General features: G+C 39.7%; 1 protein-coding gene across 1 annotated transcript; it reads right to left on the bottom strand.

Annotated features, from left to right (window-relative positions):
- Positions 1-1,178: 1,178 nt before the first annotated feature.
- Positions 1,179-24,771, bottom strand: LOC130834493 (rho GTPase-activating protein 20-like). The gene is made up of 9 exons (XM_057704637.1): positions 24,668-24,771; positions 18,885-18,960; positions 15,162-15,228; positions 9,585-9,760; positions 8,033-8,194; positions 4,492-4,601; positions 3,765-3,954; positions 2,412-2,541; positions 1,179-1,481 (listed from the first exon to the last, which is right to left on the bottom strand). The coding sequence occupies exons 1-9, from the start codon at positions 24,769-24,771 to the stop codon at positions 1,351-1,353; spliced, it is 1,146 nt and encodes a 381-aa protein (XP_057560620.1). The 3' UTR covers positions 1,179-1,350.

Genomic DNA, 24,771 nt, shown 5'->3' with positions numbered 1-24,771 from the left:
GAGCGTTGTCTTCTTGTCTTGTGTTTGTTTTTAGTTTTTGTTTTTTTGGCGCATGGCCTTAGTTGCTCTGCAGCATGTGGTATCTTCCTGGGGCAGGGATTGAACCCGTGTCCCCTGTGTTGGCAGGCGGATTCTTAACCACTGCGCCACCTAGGAAATCCCTTCTTGTCTTGTTTAGGGTTTCTTTTGCTGTGCAAATGGTACCTAAGTTTCATTAGGTCCGATTTGTTTATTTTTTATTTTATTTCCATTATTCTAGGAGGTGGATCAAAAAGGATCTTGCTTTGATGTATGTCATAGAGTGTTCTGCCTGTGTTTTCCTCTAAGAGTTTTATAGTGTCTGGCCTTACATTTAGGTCGTTAATCCATTTTGAGTTTATTTTTGTGTATGGTGTTAGGAAGTGTTCTAATTTCATTCTTTTACATGTAGCTGTCCAATTTTCCCGGCTCCACTTATTGAAGAGGCTGTCTTTTCTCCACTGTATATTCTTGCCTCCTTTGGTGCTCATATGTGCGTGGGTTTATCTGTGGGCTCTCTATTCTGTTCATTGATCTATGTTTCTGTTTTTGTGCCAGTACCATACTGTCTTGATCACTGTAGCCTTTAGTACCGTTTGAAGTCAGGGAGCCTGATTCCTCTGGCTCCATCTTTCCTTCTCAAGATTGCTTTGACTATTTGGGGGCAAGACTGAACCAGGAAGAAATAGAATATATGAACAGACCAATGACAAGCACTGAAATTGAGATGGTGATTAAAAATCTCCCAAGAAACAAAAGTCCAGGGCCAGATGGCTTCACAGGTGAATTCTATCAAACATTTAGAGAAGAGCTAACACCTATGCTTCTCAAACTCTTCCAGAATATAGTAGAAGGAGGAACACTCCCAAACTCATTCTACGAGGCCACCATCACCCTGATACCAACACCAGAAAAAGATGTCACCCAAAAAAGAAAATTTCAGGCCAATATCACTGATGAATATAGATGTAAAAATCCTCAAAAAAATACGAGCAAACAGAATCCAAGAGCACATTAAAAAGATCATATACCATGAATGCAAGTATTCCATGAATACCCTGGAATGCAAGGATTCTTCACGATACGCAAATCAATCAATGTGATACATATTGACAAGCTGAGGGATAAAAACCATATGATCATCTCAATAGATGCAGAAAAAGCCTTTAATAAAATTCAAATGAGGTATTATAGGAAATACACAAAAAGGAAGGGTCAGGTGTGATTATGGGGAATTCTAATCTTCAGTGACTTTGCAAATTGTAGACAGGTGGCTAAAGAGAGGAAAAGGAAGGGTCAAGTGTGATTATGGAGATTATAACCTTCGGGGACTTAGAAAGTTGTAGACACGTCGCTGGGTGGACCCATGCTAGGCGGGGTCTTGGCATCATCCTGCAGTTGTGCCTTTTTGTAAATCACTGTCTCTCTCACTGGCTTGGATTCAAGAGGTTGTTCTGTTGTCACTGATGAAATGAAAAACAAACAGTTATCTAAGTATAAGCATCTTCTCAGATATTAGGCTCATCTCAATGCCTGATTAAATGGCTTTTCCTAACGGTTTCCTCAAAGCAGTGAGGTAAATGTCATAAAACCAAGAAATGTGAAAAATATGAAGGAACGCATGACACATGTCCTCAGGTTCTGAATCTAAATGCTGCCGCATAAAATGGACTGCTATCCGTTAGCTGTGATTAGCTAGGCTCAGTTAGAACTAGCTCTGATCTCACGGAAACGTCTACTGGCCCCATTAATTGCTTTTTTACAAATTTATTTTACATCCATTGTTTCATTTAATCTTTTCAATAATCCTAAGATTTAGACATTATTTTTATTCACATTTTAGAGACGAAGAAACTGAAACTGAGCTAGAATAACTGGCTGAAGTTAACGCAGCTGGTAAATAGAGGCACATGAGGTTATAGTCTGGAAAGGCTGTTTGACGTGAAGTCAAGTCCTTTTTCTCTCAGTGATGCTGGTTCTTTTCAACCTATTTCAAAGACACGGGGTACCTGTGGTACGTCAGGAACCACTGACCAGAAAAAGGAGAGAGAGGGGAATAAACCAAGCAGTGCTCTGGGCCTCTCACTCTGGTTTCAACCAGAGCACATGTGATACATATATCAGTCCCATTTAAAGTTTTGTTTGAAAAACCAAATGCTGTATTATACCGTGATGTCTCCTAATGCTGTGCTTGCAACTTCTTGCAGTTAGATCTGTCTCATCCTTTCTTTGCTCTCACAACAGTGTGAAACCTCATCTGACCTGGAGCACATGGAAATCGTTGCCCTTGGGATGTGCTTTAGGCTCCAGCACAGCACAGTCTAAGGATCTGCCGTGACCCCTGGCAGCCTTGCTGTCTTTCTCATCAAGGCCAGTTAAATTATTCACAGTACCTGCAGCCTTCTCACGGCTATCAGTGATATCACTACTATCACAACTCATTGAGCTCTCTTCAAAGAGGGAAGTGATATCTTCTCCAAATATCTTGAGGCAGTTTTCAATGAGAAATTGTACAAAAGAAATCTGTTACACAAAAGGGCCAAAAACAAGGTATTATTTTACATATGGCATAGTGGTAAATCACACTTCATATATGAATCTTGGCTCTAACAAAAAAGCAAAATAATCCTGAGAGAAATTCAGACTTGATTAAAAAAAAATATATATATATATATACACACACATACATATTTATAAACCAGTTTTCTCTAAGAAATAACCAATACTTTCAAGAGGACTTTGGGCACAGATTTTAAAATTCTTTCAATCAGTGGGCTAAAGTTATAATTTGTGGGCTAGTTTAAATAGCGAACATTTTTGTAATGATGGTTATGTCTTTAATACTAGGATAATTTTCAAGTAACCCACATAGAATGTTTGGGGCCAAGGTGTATATTCTCTTATTAAATTTTATTTATTTTTATTTAAAAATTTTTCCAGTTTTATTGAGATATAATTTATATATAACATCTTATTAAAATTTATAAAGTATCCAATACAGAAAAACTTGTGTGGTTTACTTCAGTTAAGAAATATCTGAAATATGGGAAGCAGAGATTTCAGTGGTTTTTTGTGAAAGAAGGAAGCAGCTGGAGAGAAAACATGTCTGCTTGTCTAACTGCATTGCCTTGCCTCATGCTTGCTCTGGGTAAGCTTGGGGGAAGAGCTGTGATCCTATTAGGCATGTTGTGGCTCTGTTAGGATGTTCTGAAATCTTTTACTAGTTTCTTCATCCTGTAGTGGAGGTGAAATAGCAGCCAAGTATTTTTCTGAACGAGCCAGCGGGAGGCCAGCATGTGTGGCGCCACAGGTGCTCACGTTGCCCGAGCCACCTAGGATGTGCCAGCAGTGACTGGAGCCGCAAGGTGTTGGCATCACTATGTACTGATGAAACCATGGCTTGGAAACTTTGCCCAAGTTTACACATCCTTCAGTGATTAGGCTGAGAGTTGAACCTTGGCTCTCAGACTTCAAAGCCCAGATTCTTTTCTATCATATCATCCTACTCTCATCTTTCTATTGTTTGGGTCTCCTAGATGGAAAAGGAGAAGTGACTCAACTGCTCTCAGCTTCCCGCTTAATAGCCCACCTTCCCATATCCCACCAGAGAAGGACTCTGCCACTCCAGGGGAGTGTAATTAAAATGTGCACTTTAAAAAACTGGTCCATCAGAGTTAATACCACAAACTTCAGGTTCGAAGCGGGGACCCCTTCCCATAAGGCATAAAAATGAGAGATCTTATTACCTTTTTTCTGAAGTCGTTTTCTAATGCTGAGCTGCCAGAACGAGGTGGGCAAAGAATGCTTGGGGCTATACACACTGATAAATTGTGAGCTGTCATCTGATTGGATGAGGAATTCTGCTCAATGTTGCGTAACACTCCAAAAAGGTATTGCAAGAGAACTACATTAGCTCTTGGCAGCTGGCCTAAAAGACTAAAGGCAGAAGAATGCACTTCTAAATAAAACAAGTCATTTTGCTTAGGAAGTGGAAATACAAAGACAGAAAATAGAGGACTTCTTTGTATACTATGTACACATTCCACTCTCACAGAGTTGCAGGCGTGAATGCATACAAAAATGTTTCATTGAATTTAATTCCTGATCCAGATAAGAACGCCTCTGGTTAGTTATGTGTTTGACAAAGTTAAAATCATATACCCCTGGCAGATTGGTCCTTTAGCATCTCTTTTTAGACCAGTGGATTTCATCTCCAGCAGTTTCATGTATTTAGAAGGTATAAAAGGGTCAAGGATTCCATATTAATAAGATTAGGAGAAAAACACGAATTCAATATCAGCAGTAAGGCATGTGTCTATTTTTTATACTGGCTGCCATGGTTAAGTGGAACCCTTTGACATTGGTCATTATTTTAGTGGACAAAGCTGTAAACTATAAGCTAAGATTTTCCTGAGAGTATGTTGGTTGCATTTTTGAGGTGTGAACAGGGTTGAGTAATTATTGCATCATTACCTCTGGGCTGCAGCTATTTTCTCCTCCTCGTTCCCCTGGTCAATAACACCAAGCCATTTATCATAGAGACTGGCCGAAAATATACTTCCTTGGATATTTCGAAGAAAATCCTTACGTGGGTAAAAAAAATATATATTAATCTTAAGTTAAATATGTTGGAGAAATTACGGAGAAAACATTTAGTTGAAAAATTGAGTTCAGTGCCCATTTCCTTCACAACTACACAAACTGTGATCCACACAGAGCTTGGCTCTGATTCTCCATAGACTTGCACATCCAGAAGCATTGCTTGGATTTTCTGCAACTGAAATTAGAAGCATAAAAGTAGAGTCTGGGCTGTAGAGAGAGTGAAGCTAAAGCCCCTTCTATCACCTGGAACTTACTCTTTGTGTACATGTTAGCACAGTAGCACAAACTGACAAGGTCTGGTGATAGCTCATCCTAAATCGTATTAGTTTTTTGAAAAGAAATGCACATACCCATTTTGCTTGTTTACTTTAGACACAGTGCTTGCTCTTAATTCAAGCAAGAGAAGTTCTGAAACAAAAAAATAACCAAAAAACACACTCCCACATGCTCTTGCATCTTAAGAGAGAACTGGGCTTTCTGACTTGAGGTATGTGTGCTCCTTGGGAAAAAACTACTCTAATAATAGTTTCAGTCTTCCTTTTTTTTATAACTATATAAAAGTTTGTTCTGCAGACTTCTAAGCAGCAGGTGTTGAAATATATCAAAATCCCCAGTGGGTAACTACATGTTACCTCTTACACCTCCTTGAATGGAACACATCCTCCTAAAAAAAGGAAATTAAAAATTTAGATATATAGCAGCTTCAGGCCTCTGAGTATCAGGCTAGTGATATGCAAATGTAAGTTTGCCAAGTGGAGGCCTGGAAAATTTGTCCCTTTAGAGGGCTGAGGAACAAGTCTTAATATCATAGAATTGGGTCCATTAAAATTTATGAAGTTGTAATCTTCTGTGCAAGACTGAGGGGAAATTATTGCATTGCCTTGCTAGTTTCAAAGGCACACCTTGCTTCCACTGATCTTAATATATAGCCCGACTTCTCTTAGTAGTAGTTTGTCCAGGAAGTGCTTCTAGGCAACTATCATGATTATAATCCAGTAACTGTCCACTTGTTCTGATACTTATTGAGCTACTCTTTGTGCCAGACACTCTGCTGAGTACTGGGGATAGAGCAGTGAAGACAATGGACAAAGTCTCAGTTCTCTCAAACCTTCACTGTGTTATTGGTATACAATACCCACTCACGGTCTTTAAGTTCTTCACTGTTTCCTACGGAGTGACCCCAGTGTCTTTGGAGAGACGCAGCACTCCAGCTTTGGCTGGTTCTGGGAGTCTGGGAGGGTGCAGCAGGGCCTTTGCCTCATGTGTACCAAACTGCATGCACTTGGAGTGTGTGTCTCCTCTCTTTCCTGGACCCTGTGCTGCAGAGCCCACTGGTGGGGCTGAGTGTCATTAAGCCAGAACATGACCCATGCAGAATATGCCAAGGGTATTTGCTGTTGGACCTCTGTTTACAGAAAGTTTAATGGCAAACTCGGTGCGGTACGCATGATACATTCATTTCTGATTGAGGCCAACTCTCTGGTTAGTTTGACACGTGGTATCATCAAGGTCAAGGTTGCAAAGTCTGATCCTCCACCAAGGTCCGTCAACTTTAGGAAGAGAAAACTTTGGGAATGTCTAAGAACCGTACCCATGAATAGCCACCCTCTTGCTAGTCTGTGCTTATAACACGGAAATAGGTAAGAGCCTACTAACTCTTGCTAGAAAATCAAGTCAGTTCCATGTGTGTACCTTACAGAGGGCAACACTTAGCTTGCTGTTTGCCTACCTAGTGTGTATTATTATGGTGCGAGTGTAGTAGCAGTCAACTCTAAGTCATTTCTAAACTGTCGCTCTTTATCATATAATTGAATTATGACCGAACAGTAATAGGGGACAGGGAAAGACCACATGTTACTGAGTTCCTAAGATAATTTTAATAACCTGTTTACTACATTAACATATTTTTGTTCAGAGCTACTAACAAGTAGAATGTAACTAGACACTTGTAATTCAGCTGTATCATTTCAAACTCAATCTATTTTTGTATGAATCTATTGAATTTTCAGAATTCCAAACTGATTTTGACTGCTGCACCCACTTTAAAAGTCAGATTTATAGGAAAAGGCACGTGGGTAGGAGCTGGTTACCATGTAACTATAACCGCAGGTGGTGGGTTAAACATAACAAGTATTAACAAAGGATGCCAAAGGTGGTACAAGGAGGAAAAAGGAGGAACAAAGGGTGGAGTCATCCCTACACTAACTTTAAAGTAAAAGGCATTGAGAGACAGGGGAAGGAAGATGAAATGGTCAGCGATTTCAGTGGCCTCACTGAGCATTTTTTGATTTATGGTAAGGCAAATGTTTACTTACTGTGGTAAACTTCTGTAACTGTTTCCAAAAGCTTAATATGAATTTTCTTTACTATGAACTTTGCCTTCATTAGTGGCGAGGAAGTCATTACAAGCAGGAAGCTTGTTTTGGTAAACACTCTGTGTGTATAAGTGTGTGTTTTGAAATTTATTATTTTTATTCTTTTGCATAGAGTGTTCAGGAGTAAATGGGGGAGGGTGTTGTGTGATGAAAAAAGGAAAGTATATCTAACATGTGGGGCTTTTAACACCCAAAGTAGCTTCCTCCAATTCTGACTTGGTGAAGTTTTCTTTAAGAACTTTTATTGAGACATAGTTAACATACAATAAACTGCATATATTTAGAGTGTACAATTTGGTATTTTTTTTCTTAGCAATGTATATATGGCAATCCCAATCTCCCAGTTCATTCCCCCCAACCCTCCCCACTTGGTGTCCATATGTTTGTTCTCTACATCTGTGTCTCTATTTTTGCCTTGCAAACCGGTTGATTTGTACCATTTTTCTATATTCCGCATATATATGTTAATATACGATATTTGTTTTTCTCTTTCTGACTCATTTCACTCTGTATGACAGTCTCTAGGTCCATCCATGTCTCTACAAATGTCCCCGTTTTGTTGCTTTTTACAGCTGCGTAATAGTCCACTGTATCTATGTACCACATCTTTTTTATCCATTCATCTGTTGATGGACATTTAGGTTGCTTCCATGTCCTGGCTATTGAAAATAGTGCTGCAGTGAACATTGGAGTGCATGTGTCTTTTTGAATTATGGTGCCCTCTGGGTATATGCCCAGTAGTGGGATTGCTGGGTCATATGGAACTCTAGTTTTAGTTTTGCAAGGAACCTCCCAACTGTTCTCCATAGTGGCTGTATTAATTTACATTCCCACCACAGTTCAAGAGCATTCCCTTCTCTCCACACCCTCTCCACCATCTACTGTTTTTAGATTTTCTGATGATCCCCATTCTAACCGGTGAGGTGAGTGAAGTGTTTTTCTATTACGCCTGTTAGGGTTCTTGGGCAGTCATGATGCAGGACCAGTCATATAGCTTCAGAGTTACTCTGTGTGGATAATGCTAGAAATTACCCTACCTTGAAGACGGACGCTGCCACAAGAACAGATTCCTCATCCAAGTTCACTTTGTCCCCAGAGTTTATCTTCTCCTGTAGGGCTCTGCATGATTTTATACTGCCTGGTTTTCTGAAGATGCCTTCTGTGAGTGGCCCTTTTTGATTGATAAAGTAAAGTATATCCTATAGAGAAACAAAAAGAAAACTGTGCAGCATTTCATATCTACAAGCTCAGAGCACAAGCTTGCCCCCTCTTTGACAGAGCTGAGGTGTATGAGGGTACAGTGCTAGAGCTGCAAGGACTGGAGTCAATTTGAAATTTTTTTTCAGTGTCTCTAAATATATTTTCTACCCAACAATCCATTTTACATTCATACACTGAAACATTTGACACACTTGCTTAATCAGATTTTCCTTTTTAGTAAATTTACACTAAGTCAAACTTCTCTGCTTTGAGGTGTTAGTAGAATCATCCTCTCCTCCTCCACTGTTCCTTTCTCAGTATTACCTAATATAGATGCTCCTTCCTAAGTGTAGAAATCTTTTTCCATACTCATTTCCCATTTGTTTTTTCTTTTTTCCGTGACTGTACACCCCATTTCTACTTCCGGTATTTCCTCCCCTCTCTTTAAAACAGGCTCAAAACCCTTCTCCTCCTTCTCTGATCACATTCCCTTCCCATCAGTCTTTCATTTCCTTTTGCTGTGTCTTCAGGTCCTGTACTTACAGGGTAGAGAGATAACAGATGTTGGAGTCAGGTAATCCAAGCACTCTGAACTCTGTTATGCTACTCATCTGCTGTGTGACTATGGGCACAGCACATACTTTATTGAGGCTTTTTTATTTTTCATTTATGAAGTGGGGATGGTAATTATCATAGTTAGCCCCAAATTTGCTGTGAAAGGTGCAAGGACTGGGGTAGGAGCTAGCATGTACCTATTAATAGTGTGATACATTTCTTCATAGATAGCGTAAGAATCCCTGCATCTAGGACAGTGCTTGGAGGGATAGTGGACCGTGAACAGATGTTAACACTGACAATTCAATACACTACTTTGAGATAACAGAGGCCAAACTCTGTGACTTTCATTGGACACATTCTGTCAGGATTAAATGATTCGTATTTGCCAGAGGATATCTTTATGCTTAAGCATGTGAATTACAAATGAAATCTCTGTGAGATGTTTTGAGTGGTAAGGTGGAGTAGACTCAGCTGAAGGAGACTTGAGACTTGTATGGAGTTCAAGGAAGGAGATGAGGATATGAGGATGAGGTGGGTTTTCAGAGATTCATATGCACAGAGCCCGTTACAGTTGATCTGACCAGGTGCAGGTGGGTCTTTGCTGAAACCAGTGGAATGGCCAAGAACATCTTTTCCTTGTTGCATTTGCCTTATGACTCTGCGCTCCCTAAATCAGATCCTATTCTTTGAAATAGTGTTAACAAAACTTCTCAGTCAGAGCCAGGGGCTGTCTAATGACGTCTCCATTTGAGGGTGGATTTGGATGAGAACACGTGATCTCTCAGAGCTCCCCTCCTCAGGAGGGCTGCAGAAGCCCAAAATGAGACCTACTCGGATTGGGGTGGGCAGGCTGTCATCATCGCACACGTCCTCCAGAGAAACTCCGAAGAGCGGTTTTGGCTTTGTGGGCGGTGGGGCTGGGCCCTGGCTGTCCCGGCGAGTCCTGAAGCTCCGCCAGAAGGCCCAGTTTTTGGCAGAACTCTTCTTGACTGTCTTTTGGCCTGCATCTAAGGAAGAAGTGAGATTATTACGAATAGCAGTGTAGTTTATTTAACCTGATTTCCACGGTTTACATTTTACAGCATATTCATTGCAGTGGCCGGAAGAGAGCAAAACTGAGTCATTTGTTGTACAGAATTTCCCACATTCTGAAATTGGCTACTTGCATCCTTGTGGTGTTCATGTATTCTTCTTCAACGTATCCTGCAACCCAGTATTTAAACTTAGAGGCTTGATTAGACTCAGGACTGATTCTCCCAGTGACAGTATTCCCCAGACAGTGCTATCTACTGCCTCTTAACTGTGTCCTGAGGCACTTAACCTCTATTATACAAATTTCCTGATGTTAAGTGTTATCAGTGGATTCAGGTGTCAGATCTCATTTTAAAAGCCAAAAAGATTTGGTATTCAAATCAAGCAGAGTTTGGTAATCATTTACTTTTGTAGTAGGTTTCTTCCCACTCTTAGATTTCCTGTTTGGCTGAGTACCCAACCATGGTCAACTTTCTCCCGTCAAAAGGATCTGCCTGTCATGACACATCCTGCCTGACCCCACTTCTCAGCCAGCTTCTGGACCTCTCTTCTGGGTGGCCACAACCCTCTGGCAGCTCTATAGATGACTTTCTGCAGTCAGGGTCCTTGGGAAGTAGTCATTAAATGCTGGCTATATGGTAAGATGCCAGGTGGCCATCTTCCTGTAACACCCTACCCAGCTACCCAGGCCCCTGTCAAAGGAAAGCTGAAGACAGGCTTTTAAAGAAAAAGTGATCATCAATGAAAAGCTGAGTTCAAAATTTCTACTGCCTAACTGTGAGTATTTTCTGGATATTTGCTTAAGTAACCTGTTTAACATTTACTTAAAAAACCTGCTGAAATAACCAACGAAAAAAGTCAACAGAGGTGCCAAGTTGTAGGAAAATAAACAGATGAGCAACATTTTACCAAATATCCTTAAACGCCCATCCACTTGGCTTTCCTGAGACATAGTGACTGCATCACCATGTCCACTCATGTGGACGGAACACTTCTGGTTCTGGATGAGAGAACCAGAAGGCTCCTGTTCTGCCAGCTAGTTGGATAAGTTACTTTAAACTCTTTGAGCTTTGGTTTGCTCAAATTTAACATAAATGATGCTACCTACACTTCATTGAACTACATAATGTAATGTACTACTCAACACAAGACATGGCTCATAGCAGCCTTAGCAGAGGTAATTTCCCCCCCCTCAGAGAGCCTAAGGCAGCCTAGACATCAGTCTCCTCCCTGCAAAGCAGACCCCACCCCCATTCTTCAGTTGATTTTGCAGCCTGCAGATGTGCAGTCATGAACGAATGCCACCAGTCCACCTTAGGCTCTTCCTGCCCTGGCATGTATACCTCCATCATTTTAAAAGGAGAGAATGAAGAAAGCAAATACATTCTTAAATCCAGGAGGAGATTTTTCTACCTTAACATGTACAGAAGTTTAAGATACATGTTTAGATAGGTTGAGTTGTTTTATGCAACCTGGTTTCCCTATTCTTAACCTGACTGTATTATTTTTAAAGCTATCCAAATGTACTCATGTATTCCAACTGTATTCATTCACTGTTCAGCTTTAATAAGAATACTCCTAAGAAGAGTGCTCTATCCCTTGCTATAAAGCTATATATCCAGCTACTCTATGAGCATAGACAGAAAGCAAAATAGACCTTGAGTCCTATACTTTCTCAAAGATACTTTCAGGCTTAGTTGGACCTCTCATAATGTACATTAAAGTTCATGTTGCCTCTGTGACCAATCAAAATATATGCTATAGCCATGAAAAATATGGAGACTAGTAAACAAGCTAACCTTACAACCTCATCTTTCTTACACAGTCTTGGCAAGATGTAGTTTAGTGTTTCCTGATGCTCAGATTAGGGTTTGAATATTAAAAAAATATATAATTTTTGAAACTTTTTGCTTACAGAATAACAATCATAACAATAAAAATACTTTAAGTAGGAATTCTATTCTGGCCCCAGTACTTCCCAGATTAATTATGAACATTTTATTCAGAGAAAGAAATATCAGTGGGACAATATTGGAATGGTAGGGGGAGAAAATTGCAAGAGGGAAGATTTTTAAAAACCCCAGCCATAAACGTTCAGTTCCAATCGCAACCTGGGTCTGAAGCAAACGTGGAAATGAGACTGCTGTGGGGGTAGAATTAAGAGTTCAATTCTAACCAGAACCCCCAGAGCCACTTCAGCCTAAGTCCAGAATAGACTTGAAGTCTTTTCTAAGCCATACAGTCATCTAACCACCTCCTGTGAAGGCACGAGATGCTAGACACAACATGGGGAACATGTGTTCCCAGGCCATAAAAAGCTCATATTCTAATAAGACACACAGATGTGTACAGATGTAATTATATGTAGGCAGTGCTCTGGGGAATACAGAGAAGGGAGATGTGTACCTGGAGGAATTAAAAAAAAAAAAAAAACCAAAAAACCAAAAGCCAGAACCTTCCTGGAAGTGAGTTGGATCTTGATTTCAGACCTTTGGTGTTTCTCTGAGCTTGATTCTGTGGGTATTGGGGCCTGCCTATACGGTTCCCTTAACCCCACATGGAGAATCGGCTGTATGTCATGAGTTTGTTTACAGCAGGAGAGACAAGAGCCAAGGGAAGACACTTCCAGGAAAGGAAGGGGCTTACCTTTCCCCTGCTGATTCCTGGCTTGGTTCCTGGCTGTGTGCTTGGGTTTCAGGATAAACCGGCCTTGGATCTCTTGGGACTCCTGCTGCAGTGGGAAGGCCTCCTGGAGGGCAGAAGGAGAGGTGGAGTCCTCCGATCCCCGCTGCAGGAGCACAGTAGCTGGAAGATGGCTCATTTTAATTCCATAGGGATGTTCATGCCCTATGTGGAGAAAAATCTACATATAGATTCAGGCTGATATGATGGGTACAGTCAAACCTACCTTACCGTGAGCAAGTGCCCCACACTGGTGTGGCTGCTGTTCTTCTGGGGCTTCTGGGTAGAGAAGGCTGTACTTTCTGAGTAGGATGTGCACTGTCATGGGGGACACCCTGCAAAAAGCAGGTGCCCAAGCAAATGAGTTTAAATAGTAAAGAGAAGAATGTTTTGAGACACCTTGCTTGGTTTGGAATGTATATATCCATCCCTGCATTGCACAATGTTGACTTTTGTTGTGTTTCCATCTGAGAATATTGAAGGCCTTCTAGTTTCTGCCTTGACACTCACTAGATTGTACATCTCAGGCAAGCCTTACGTTCTTCCTTTGAAATGCTCACCCTCACATAGACTGATAAGGAGCAAAGTAAATATATGAATAAACATTGGTGCTTAATATTTTTAAAATGATTGGACTATATACGTTAAGAATTGCTCTGATCACTGTTCTCTCACACATGTCAGTTTAACACACAGATTTTTCATTTCCTTTTGTCAGTTCAACAGCCAGAGCTATTCCAGAGCAGCGGGGTGGTTTGCCTTTATGTTTCCCTCCCATTGCTGCCTTCCCTCCGTGGGGGGGGTTCCTGCGAGGCAGTGATCAGAGGCAAGGCTGCGCGGTGGTGGAAACCCGGAAGCAAAGTGCAAACCAGTGTTTACAGAGTGGAAAACCACACCAGAAATCCTCAGGAGTTGCCTGCCAAGGGATTTGTTTTGCTCTTTCATGCTTTACAGTGCTTCCTCTCCATAGAATGCCCAAAGACCCTGTGTTGTGACGTGGATTTCATTTTTTAAGAATAGAAGGAAAGTTCCTTTTCTTTTGTTTCTGATTTATTATTGAATGTAACTTGGGGAGCTCTTGCTTTTGCTTTTCATCTAACATAAGTGCAATGTCAGCGTTCTGTTCAGAGCAAGAATCACAGTGACTTCCATCCTTTAAAGCAAAAGAAGCTTCCATGACAGCAATAACATGCAACCAAATCACCAGGATAACCAGGAGCTAATCCGTAACTGTGAGTTGAGAGCAGGTTAGGAAATGCATTCAGGGTGACTGCTGAGGTAGCATCATGAAGGCCAGGCTCTTAGGAGTCCTTAGAGCCAGCCACGGTGCGTGAAGCTGTTCTAAGCCTAAAGATTGTCATTTACATGGTTTTGTTTAAATGAATGCATTTCATTAAAATAAATATATTTAAGTATTCGATTTTTTTCACCTTATTGCTGGTGGACTTTTACAAAAATGTCAACATTAAACAAGAAAAACACATGAAATAGGTGAGGGGAGTTTGTCCTCAGCTTGGTGCTTGGTGACTCCATGTATTTCTGAGACTGGGAATATACATATCATAGAAAAAGCTCAGTTGATTAGATTTTCTAGATCACTTGAAAACGTTCTTCAGGTCACTTGAAAGAGTAAAAGCCTCACAGGATTATTGAAGAGATTAAAAAAAGAAAAAAGAGGGAATGCTCTAAGATTTCTAGCAGAAATCATTGTCACCGTTACTGTATTGCAAGTTCTGCTACAGGTTTTGTCCTTTCCTTTGTTTTATTCCCTCCTTTTTCACTGAACACACTGAACAGACTTGCTGATCTAAGAAAAGCAAGTCTTTCCTAGCTTTAGAAAAGCTAGATTATTTTTAGCTATTATTATATTATTATTATTTCTAACTATTATATAATAACTATTGTAGGAAAGATGGAATCTATGTATCAAAAACCTCAAGAGCAATGCTGGTAAACAGCTTGAGAAACAGCAAAGTACAGGTGGTTTAGTCAGTGAAGACTTGAAGAATCTGAGTGTGATTATCTCATTCTCTTTATGATGCTGAGAAAAGTTTTGGGCACAGAGCAGATTATTAAATAAATGTACTCGGGTACAGAGGCATGGCTGGATTTTAGAAGAGTCTCACAAAATAGAGACTGCTTAGTAGTTAGGAAATGGATCAGAGGACTTCAAGACTGGAATATGAAAAGTATAGGGAAGGTGGGAAGGAGTCGCAGGAGGGAGAGGCTATGGGGATATATGTATAAATACAGCTGATTCACTTTGTTGTACAGCAAAAACTGGCACAACAGTGTGAAGCAATTATATTCCAATAAAGAGCTTAAGAAAAGAAAAGTAATGTATGAGAAAAAGAAATTCCAGTTTGTGTTGCTTTCATACCTAAGTAAGTAAGTACGTAGGGAGGTAAATCAATGTTTTCAAGACAAGTCTGTTTGTCAAGTGAAAAAAGTAAAGAAGAAAAATTCCCATTTCTCTCCCCAGCTAGACCGTAAGTTGCTGAATGAAGAGATGTTATTAGTGCTCAGGATAGAGTAAGTGCTTGGAATTCGTTAATAAATGTATGAATAAATATTGCATGAGATTTTCATTTTTAAGGGTATTTAAGTTCAAGACTGATCAGCTATTACTTTGAGACTTTAGAGTTACAGTTTTGAACCCAATCAACCCCATCTTAGGTTTTCCCTGACACTTACCGATGAGTGGGTATGAGGCCTCTTTCTTACCAGAACTGGCCCACAGCTGGTAATCTTTCTCAGAGCCCTTGGAGACAAAAAGAACTGTGTGTCACAGCAAATCTTCCCAGTAGGTACTTGAAGAACCCATTTCCTTAGCACTTTTATACTTCCAAAGAGAAAGAACTTGGGCCAGTATAAATGCTATGTGGTGCATGGGGGTGGCTACAATTTTTGAGTTAACAATGCTGATTTCAGGATCTCCTGTCTCTTTCGCAGCCTCCAGTGGACCTTCTGAGATTCTTGTCCTTTTTGGTAAAGGGTGGGGATCTATGGGACCACAGTGCAATTAGCCCCTCACTTTGTGGGCGGCCCATGGCATAAAAAAAATCGCAGTAATGCCCCTTCGCTGTGGAGGAGAAGTCTAATCTCAGGAGTCCTGCTTTCTGCTGTCTCTAGATTCCTTGGAGAATGTTGGCTTTTGGCTTCGAATATCCCAGCCCAGACAAGCATGTTGTGCAGAGAGCCACACACTCTGCCATGACCATTCCTGAGCAAAGTACAACTTGAAAGGCATCATAAGCTCAGCAACCATGAGCAAAAGGAGACAGATGCCCAAGAGGCTTTGAGTAGATGGCAGAATCAAGTCAGCCCACTGGCTCTGATGTAGATGAGTGCCATTCAAGGGAGAGAAGGGACAAGGACTGTAGCCTAGAGAGTGTCAGATGCAGAAAACAATCACTGCCTAGGAATATTGGATATCCCATTTGAAACAAGCCTAAATTATAAAAAATGCTGAATTAAAGAGTCCTCCAGGAGAGGATAAAGCAAAAAAATGTTTGAAATAGAGTTGTTGGTGATAGGTACTATGCTTGCCCTTGACTTCTGATTAAAAACCATGGCCTTGCCATGAAGGAGGCAAGGTCCCAGGTAGTGGAAGCAGTCACACACACACACACACACACACAGCTAAACCTGCTCAAAATTGTATTGCAAATAAGAAGTGAAAGCTAATAAAAAATCTTTTCTTTTAAGGTAAAGATTGAAAAAACTGTGTTGGAATCCCTTAAATCAGGCATACACATATAGGCAAATAACCCCAATTCTTCATTAAAATAGAAATTTTTTCTTGTCTAGTGAGATTGATCACTTTAAGCAAAGGAAAATTACAAAAATGAAATAAAATGAGCTCTAACATTAATGAGTCTCCCCAGCCTTATCCCTAAAACCACTCTCTTGTAAGATTTAATTCTTATTCAGGACATACGTATCAAGTAGGTTAGAAATCAATGCAGAGGGGTACTTCACCCAGTGCATATAAATTCAATTTTATTTATAATGTATTATTAAATTCCATTTTTACAGAATCAACGCTTTCTTATATCAAATTCTGGCTGCCCTGAGTTTTTAAGGGGCTATATTATACCACTGAGTCAGACAAAACTTAAATACAAATATTTTAATTATGTCATTTCACAATAGCAAGACATTTTCGCATTTATGTATATATATATATAAATATATATTCATATTTGTATATATAAATTTTATATAAGGAGCCGTGCTTTACAAGTGCTTTTTTCAATTCTGTCCATCTGAATGTCCCTCTCCCTCTCTTTTCCCCTATGCACCCTCATCCCCATAGCCATCCCTTTCACCAAAAAATTCTTACAAGCCATAACAGTCCTATCAAAACATAAAGGAGAGGGAGTCGCGGGAGGGAGGGAATATGGGGATATGTGTATAAATACAGCTGGTTGACTTTGGTGTACCTCAAAAACTGGTACAAGAGTGTAAAGCAATTATATTCCAATAAAGAGCTTTAACAAATAAAATAATCAAAATATCAAAAAAAAAAAAAAAAAGGAACAGACACTTGAAAGCAAAACAAGATGAAAGTGATGTGTACACAGATGCCCGCAGATCCATGGTCTTACTCAGAACTTATCTTCTTTACCAGTTCACAGGTGGCATTAGCCATCTAGTTCTCAGGACCTGCATCAAGGGGATGTAGTGTCTAGCCAGGTGGTCTTTATGTCAAATTTACAACAAAACATATCATTTAGGATTTCTGATGCTGAGATTGAGTCCTCAGGTGGCAATCAGGATAAATAGGGATGGGACTAGAGGAATCAGGAATGAAGATACAGAAAGAACAGTCCTAGAGAGGAGGAGATGTTTAGAATCTTATAAGATTTTATTGTCTATATATATAATATAGACAATAAAAAGCACATGTTTTCATTAGCACTCTAAAATTATAGCCCGATTTCATTATGCTGTGACTTTCAACTCACACAAAATTTAAAATGAGAATACAAGAATAACATGCATAGGCTAATAATATAGCTTTGCTGCCTTCAACTTCTAAATTTAGGGGACAAAATATGACTTACATATCTGTAATAATCAGCTGTCTTATGATGGTAGGTACATTACACACACACACACACACACACACACACACGAATCTCAAAAATCAAAGTTGGTTTTTAACTAAAAATAACTTTCAGGTACTTACAGTTATTCCTAGCTTTGAAAGTGACATGTTGATAACATCATTCACTGTGTCTGAATTTGTTACTGTTATAGTGACAGACTGCAAGAAGCAAGAAAAGTTGCTATAAATAAGTTTTAAACAGGTGAGTAATAACTATTGTCAAATTATTATCCATATTCTAAAGGCAAAGCTTGTTTTCAGGTAATGACAATGTAAAGCGCATGTAGAACACAAACCCCTAATTATAGTTGATTTCCATTTCTTTATATAACATGAAGCTAGCTAGGAGAAAGCATTTCAGTAAAACAGATATTTCTCTTAAAGGATTTGTGGCACACAAAATATAGAAGCTTAAGTAAGAAAGAGAAAGACAGAATTCTGAGAGGGCACATGGGCTGGTCTTCAGCACCTTAAGGCTGTGTCTATAATAGAGGAAGGATAGTTTAAAAAGAAGGATCTGGACCCTCTTCTCTCTTCCTGAGTTGTGTTTTTATAGTATGGTTTTATTGCTTTGCAATTACATAGTAAAGTAAATTAGTAAAATTAGAATAAGAGCTGGCTATAAAATATATTTCTAAAAAAACTACTATTTAGTGAGTACTTTCTCTGTGTCAGGTATCATGGTTACTAAGATTTTCATGATTGAAATCTGTTGAGGACTTCCCTGGTGGCACAGTGGTTAAGAATCCAACTAACAATGCAGGGGACGCAGGTTCGATCCCTGGTCAGGGAAGATCCCTCATTCCGAGGAGCAACCAAGCCCGTGTGCCACAACTACTGAGGCTGCACTCTAGAGCCCGAGAGTGACAACTGCTCCGCCCGTGTGCCACAGCTACTGAAGCCTGCACGCCTAGAGCCTGTGCTCTGCAACGAGAAGCCACCACAATGAGAAGCCCGCGCACTGCAATGAAGAGTAGTCGCCTCTCGCTGCAACTAGAGAAAGCCCTCGTGCACAGCAACAAAGACCCAATGCAGCCAAAAACAAACAAATTAATTAATTAATTAAAAAAAAGAAATCTGTTGAGTCAATTAAATAAAATCAATGAATCTAGGAAATGAGATGGAAAATTTTAAAGATTCCAGTTCCATTCCGAACTCTGCCCGTGAATAGGGTATTTATAATAGCTCTACCACACATCACATTAAGAAGCTGCTCCAAAAAAATAGGAAGACAATTTATAGAAAATTAATATGAGGTAATAATGATTAAAATTTTGCAAACTTGGTGAAAGACATAAATTTACAAATTCAAGAAGTTCAGAAAATGCCAAACAGGCAGATTCGAAAAAGACCATGCTTTGAAACTTCATCGCCACGCTGCTAAAAACGAAAAATAAAGAAAAAATCTTGAAAGCAGCCAAAGAAAAATGACAAATCACATACAGGGGATTAATGTTTGAGCACAGAATACTCATCAGAAAACACAGAGACTAAAAGACAATGGAACATCTTTAAAGTGCTGAGAGGAAAACATTTGCAAACAAAATTCTATAGCCAGCAAAAATCGCCTTCAAGAGTTAAGGTGAGATAGACTTTTTAAAAGGTCTTTATTGACTTTATTACGATATTGCTTCTGTCTTATGTTTTTTGGTTTTTTTTTTTTTTGACCCTGAGGCACGTGGGATCTTATCTCCCTGACCAGGGATTGAACCTGCACCCCTTGCATTGGAAGGCAACGTCTTAACCACTTGGCTGCCAGGGAAGTCTCCCAAAGTAAAGACATTTTTAGATAAAAGAAACTAAGAAAATCTGTTAGCACCAGATCTGTACAAGAAAAGCTAAGGACAGTTTCCTCAGGATGAAATGAGGTAGTACCAGAGGGAAACTTGGATCTTCAGGAATGAAAAACATCAGAAATGTTTATTTTGTGTAAATTATATATAAAGTTGATTTTTTAAAATTTCAAGGTGATTTTCTGTGAAAAATTCTGAGTGTAACCCGCTGCCACAAATCAAAGCTGGCAGAGATAAAGAGTGGGCTTTGCTACAGGAGAACTCTCTAGTCTCATCTCCCTCAACCATTGCATTTATCTGGTGCTCAGAAACAGATCAGAATATTTGCATGGCTTTTGCTGTTGGCCAGGAAATAACTGTCTTAAACTACCTCTTCTTCTGTCTGCAAATACTATTTTGTGTGATCTAGAGCTACTGTAAACTAGAGCAGAACAGAATGTCATAAAAAGTACCCAGAATATCTTGTCACTGTAAATGTTTTGGCTACTACAGTACACGTTCAGAAATTAAATTATATACAGATAACTGGGGCTAATGGTGTGACTTTTTTTTTCCTCCAACAGCGGAAACAAAATCAGGTAGAAATATGCTGGTAATTTCAGAGTGTCATCCCTTTCAGCTCAATTCGATCCTGACATTCTTCAGAATGAAAGACCTTTCAGAAGTCTTCTGCATTTGACATGACTAAAAGCAACACCATCCCCTTGATCCTGTACTGGAAAGGGGACAGCACTGAGGTCAGCTGACAAAATGGGAACATGAATGGTTGATTAAAGTATTACATCAATGTTAAATTTAGTAAAGGTCATAACTGTGTGGTGGTTATATGAGAGAATATCCTCATTCTTAGGAGATACCTCAGTATTTAAGCATAAAGGGCCATGGTGTATGTATGACCCTCAAAAATAGTTAGACACATACACCTACAGAGAGAGAGACAGAGAGGGAAGGAGAAATGATAAAGTAAATGGAACAAAGTGTTCATAAATAGATGAATCTAGGTCAAGGGTATGTGGAGTATTCTTTGCACTGTTTTTATTTTTGTAGCTTTTCTGTAAGTTTGCAATTATTCCAAATAAAAACATCACAGGAAAAAAAGAAAACTGTGGAAACAATCCAAACCACAATGTATGTAAGTAGCAACAATTAGAAGAAAAAATGTTTAATTTCAATAGGAAATACCTGCTTATGAAAATTACTTTATTACAGTGAACCACTAAAGTCGTTATTAGAAGAATCCAGAGAAATATTATGGACACTTAACGGTCAGTATTCTTTCCATGCTTAAACAGTGTAGCTGTCGTGGATTCCTCTTGCTTCATATTGCCTAGGATTCACTTTTTATGAGGGAGAGTCAAAAATTATCCGCACTCCGGTTATATTAAAACTTCTGTTGGCTGTACTGTCTTATCAGCGCTTTCTGTTCAAGGCTACTGTCTCCCCAGTCACTGGTGTGGAGGTGTGAACGTGTTACATCAGTTCATTTGTAACTGCAGTGCAAGCAAAAATGGATGCCCCACTTGTGATCTGCACAAAAGAAGAGCAGCATGCAGTGATTTGTTTTTTGTGGTCTGAGGGTGTACCCGGTGCCGATATTTATCGAAGACTTTGTGCGCAGTATGGAGAAAGTGTTTTGTTGTGACGAAGTGTGTATGAATGCATAGAGGAGTTCAAGGAAGGTCACACAAGTGTTAGCCATCAAGAAGGAGCCAGATTCACTTCTGATGAAGAAGTGAAGACAGCAGTGCATTTGAACATTTTTAATGAGGGAATACGAAAGCTTGTTGACAGATGGACAAAGTGTGTTGAAAAGCGAGGAGATTACATCGAAAAATGATGTATTTGTCTTTTCTGAAAGTTAAATTCTACAGCCAGAGTGCAGATAATTTCTGACTCACCCCTGTGTGTGTGTGTGAAGACACACATTTTTATAGGAAAATACATGTTCCCACATAGTACTTTCTAAATACTCCCTCTCTCTTTCCACTCTCTTTTATTCTCCCTCCCTTCCACCCATCCCATCTCTCTCTCTCTCTCTTTCTCTCTCCTGTATATCTCTATCAGTTTCATTTTGCTAAGCCAAGAACTTGGAATTTCTTGTTTGATCTTAAAAACACTTACACAGGCACAGTTCTTGATGTCCTCAGTGAAGATTTTGAGGGGAATGCTTTTTGGCTGGTCCTTCTCTTTGGCTAACTTGATGTACCTAATAAAATTCAGTAATAACCCAAAACAGAGTAGACGAATTAGCTATTAGCTTATTTTCAAATCAATCTGTGTTGCTAATATTTTAAATAGTCTTTTTTATTCTCAAAGCATGTAGATAGACTCAACAAAATCAAATTAGGGGTTGGAAGAAAATATGCAAAAATGTTTCAGGAAAATAAGATATGACCCAGAAAATAACAGGTCTCCTTTGTCATGTGAGATGTGGGCAGCAGATCCAGTCCTCAAAGCTTTCCTGCCTAGGTTGGCAGGCCCAGTGCCTTCCTGGGTTCAAGGGTAGGAAGTAGCAGTTGCTTTGAGAATCATTCAGTACAGTCAGTAACCTGCACTTATGGAAATTTAATATATGTTTTGAGAATAATGTTAGCTCCGGCCATAAGGATGGAGAAAAGGGAAAGATGAGAGTGATCATCAGAACTTCCTCAAAAATAAGCAGAACATACATGTAAATGAGAGAACAGTATTTGCAGCAGGAGCCATGATAAATCTACACAAGAGGGTAGTCTAACAATTCCTACCAAAGAGAGGGAGAAAAGTTTGGGGGCACTGCCTTGAAGAGATTTGTATTCTTCTATCATGGATTAAAGATTTAAGATATGTATGCAAAATACCTTTGAAGGAAAGAGCGCCATTTTTCCTTTAGTTCGGAAAAACTGTAATATTAAAAAGTGGGAGAAAAAATTACATGAAATACTTACACTAACATATTAAGACTTGTACTAACATATCAAGTGCCATTCCAGATAAAAATATCAGCAGCCAGTTGTTAACCGATGTGTATGCATGTGTAAGTTGTACCTTCCTCATAACTGGGCTTTTGATGGATGGACTCTGCTCTTTTTCAAGCAGTATTACAGCGATCGCAAGTAGATCTTAAGAGAAACTGGTTTGGAATCTAAACACTTGATTGCAGCTGTGTAATGCAAGCTGTGTCATCACGGGCAAGTCGCTTAACCACTGTGAGCTTCAGTTTTCAGAACTGAAGAAGGGTTAATTATACCTCAGAGTGTTCTTGCAGCTGGAAGTGCGATTCAGGTATAAAGAACATTATTATTCAGATTACATCATACTTAGGAACTGGCATTTGGATGGAACTGTCTTGTCCCAGAAACAAGAGTATCTTTTTAGGGAAAAAACCCTACAGTATTTTATTCCTTTATATGTATAGCGTATAGCAGATTGTAATACATTAAATTAGTTTCTAGAAAACACGTTTTTCAGTACTGTGATCCTCTGATCGAGATCAGTCTACCTACTGCTAAGTTATTAAAGAGTAGTAGTTTGTCTGCTAAAGTTTGTGCAGCATTTACTATCCAAAGCTGAAAATGTTTTAAGTCTCATTCATGTGTGGACTTATCACTTACTAGCTTTTATTTATTGTAGTAAATTTCACATAACATAAAATTGACCATGAGTGACCTTCAGTACATTAACAGTATCGTGCAACCCTCACCACTATCTGGTTCTGGAGCATTTTCGTCACCCAAAAGCAAACCCAGTGTCCATTAAGCAGTCACTCCCCATCCCCCCACCCTCAGGCCCTGTTCCACATTTTGTTTATACATTCATCAGCTGATAAACACTTAGGCTTGTTTATTTGGCTATTGTGGATAATGCTTCTGTGAGCATGTGTGTATAGATTTTTGTGTGGATGTGTGTTTTCATTTCCTTTGGGTATATACCCAGAATATATATGTTCTCCAGGGGCTGCCACATTTTATTTTCCTGTCCGCAACGCTGCTCCTGCCCCCTCCATCACCATTTCAGGACGTGTTTTAATCAGGAAGTGGAAATGCCCACTTATCTCCGCAACCGACATATGTACATGACACAGCTTCTAATTACTCATGGCAGTCTGCGGGAGAGCAAAACAGCCAATGGCAAAAGCGCTAGGTGCCAGGCATTGTCATACATGCTGTATATGTTCTTACACAGATTTTTAGCCAGTATGACACGTGTGAACCTGCCTTTCGCATTCCCCCCTCACTAGAAAACAAGAATCTTGGACCCTCCCTTATCATAATCTTTGAATATTCCCAGTTGAAACTGCTTCCTTTCACTTGCAACATGGAAAAGATGTTAAGCCATAGGAGCTGATAATCTTTCGAGAAGTAAGTCATGGAAAGTAGACATGTAGAGAATGACACAAATACATGTTTCTTCCCAAAAAGCTTTGAAAATGTTCCTGAAGTCAACAGCTGCATTCTAGAATAGAGTATAAATTAACAACTTGGCAACATTTTCGTTGTCCTGTCTTTGTGATGGTGCCAGAGATTTTGGTGGAGTGGGGCGGGGGGGACAAGAAAGAGGAGTGTTGAGTGCCTGTGATGAGCACTCAGTGTGCATAAGAATGAGACTTGAGGTGTGGTTGTTCCCGAAGGGCAGGCATAAGTGTTGCGTGACCCCTGGGAACCCAGCAGTGTCGACCTAGGATGTCCACATTCCCCATCCTCACTCCAGCCTAAGGATGCGTCTTGGAAAACTGACCTGTACTCCATGAAATCATACCTTTGTTTTAGACTGTCACCCCTCTGCAGACACCAAATAAGATAACCTGTACACAGCAATTTAGGCGACCTAGTATTTGATGAAATGATGAATGTTATGTGTCTAATTAAATCCTGTTTTTAAGGGAATTAATTTGGGAATATAAAGTCAGTTTTTCAAATGTAATTGTACTTGCTCAAGAAAGATATTCTAGTGATTTAAAGACACAGATACTCCCTTGAGATTAGGGGGCAGGAAGTTGGAGTGGGTTCCTAGGGTCTTGCTCTCATGCTCCTCCTTCCCGATACACGAACACCATGAACACATGAAGATGCAACTTCCCAAGCTCACATGGCCCATTGAAAAACCGCTGGTCAAAACCAAAGGAAGTTATTCCAGTAGTTCCCACTATTTATGATCAATATGCACGTATTTGCACATAAAAACCGTTTTTGGGGAAAGTACAAGGCATACAAGTGTCATGGGCTGTCAAAAGGTGATCACTGGCGTGATATACGATCAGATTTAAGTGTTTTCCTTTTTTAACCCTTACAAATACAGGACCAAGCTGTAGGTCTTACCTGAAGGTGGCCACAAAGTTCACCGTGGGCCAGCCTAGGACAAAGGCCTTCCTGGCACCAATGTTGGCTTCAGCAACTTTGTCTGTACAGTTGGCAGTCCACAT

This window comes from Hippopotamus amphibius, chromosome 13 (genome assembly GCF_030028045.1).
Source record: "Hippopotamus amphibius kiboko isolate mHipAmp2 chromosome 13, mHipAmp2.hap2, whole genome shotgun sequence".
NCBI lineage: Eukaryota > Metazoa > Chordata > Mammalia > Artiodactyla > Hippopotamidae > Hippopotamus > Hippopotamus amphibius.
Note: the sequence above shows the minus strand (reverse complement) of the source record. Positions and strands in the feature narration are given on the sequence as shown.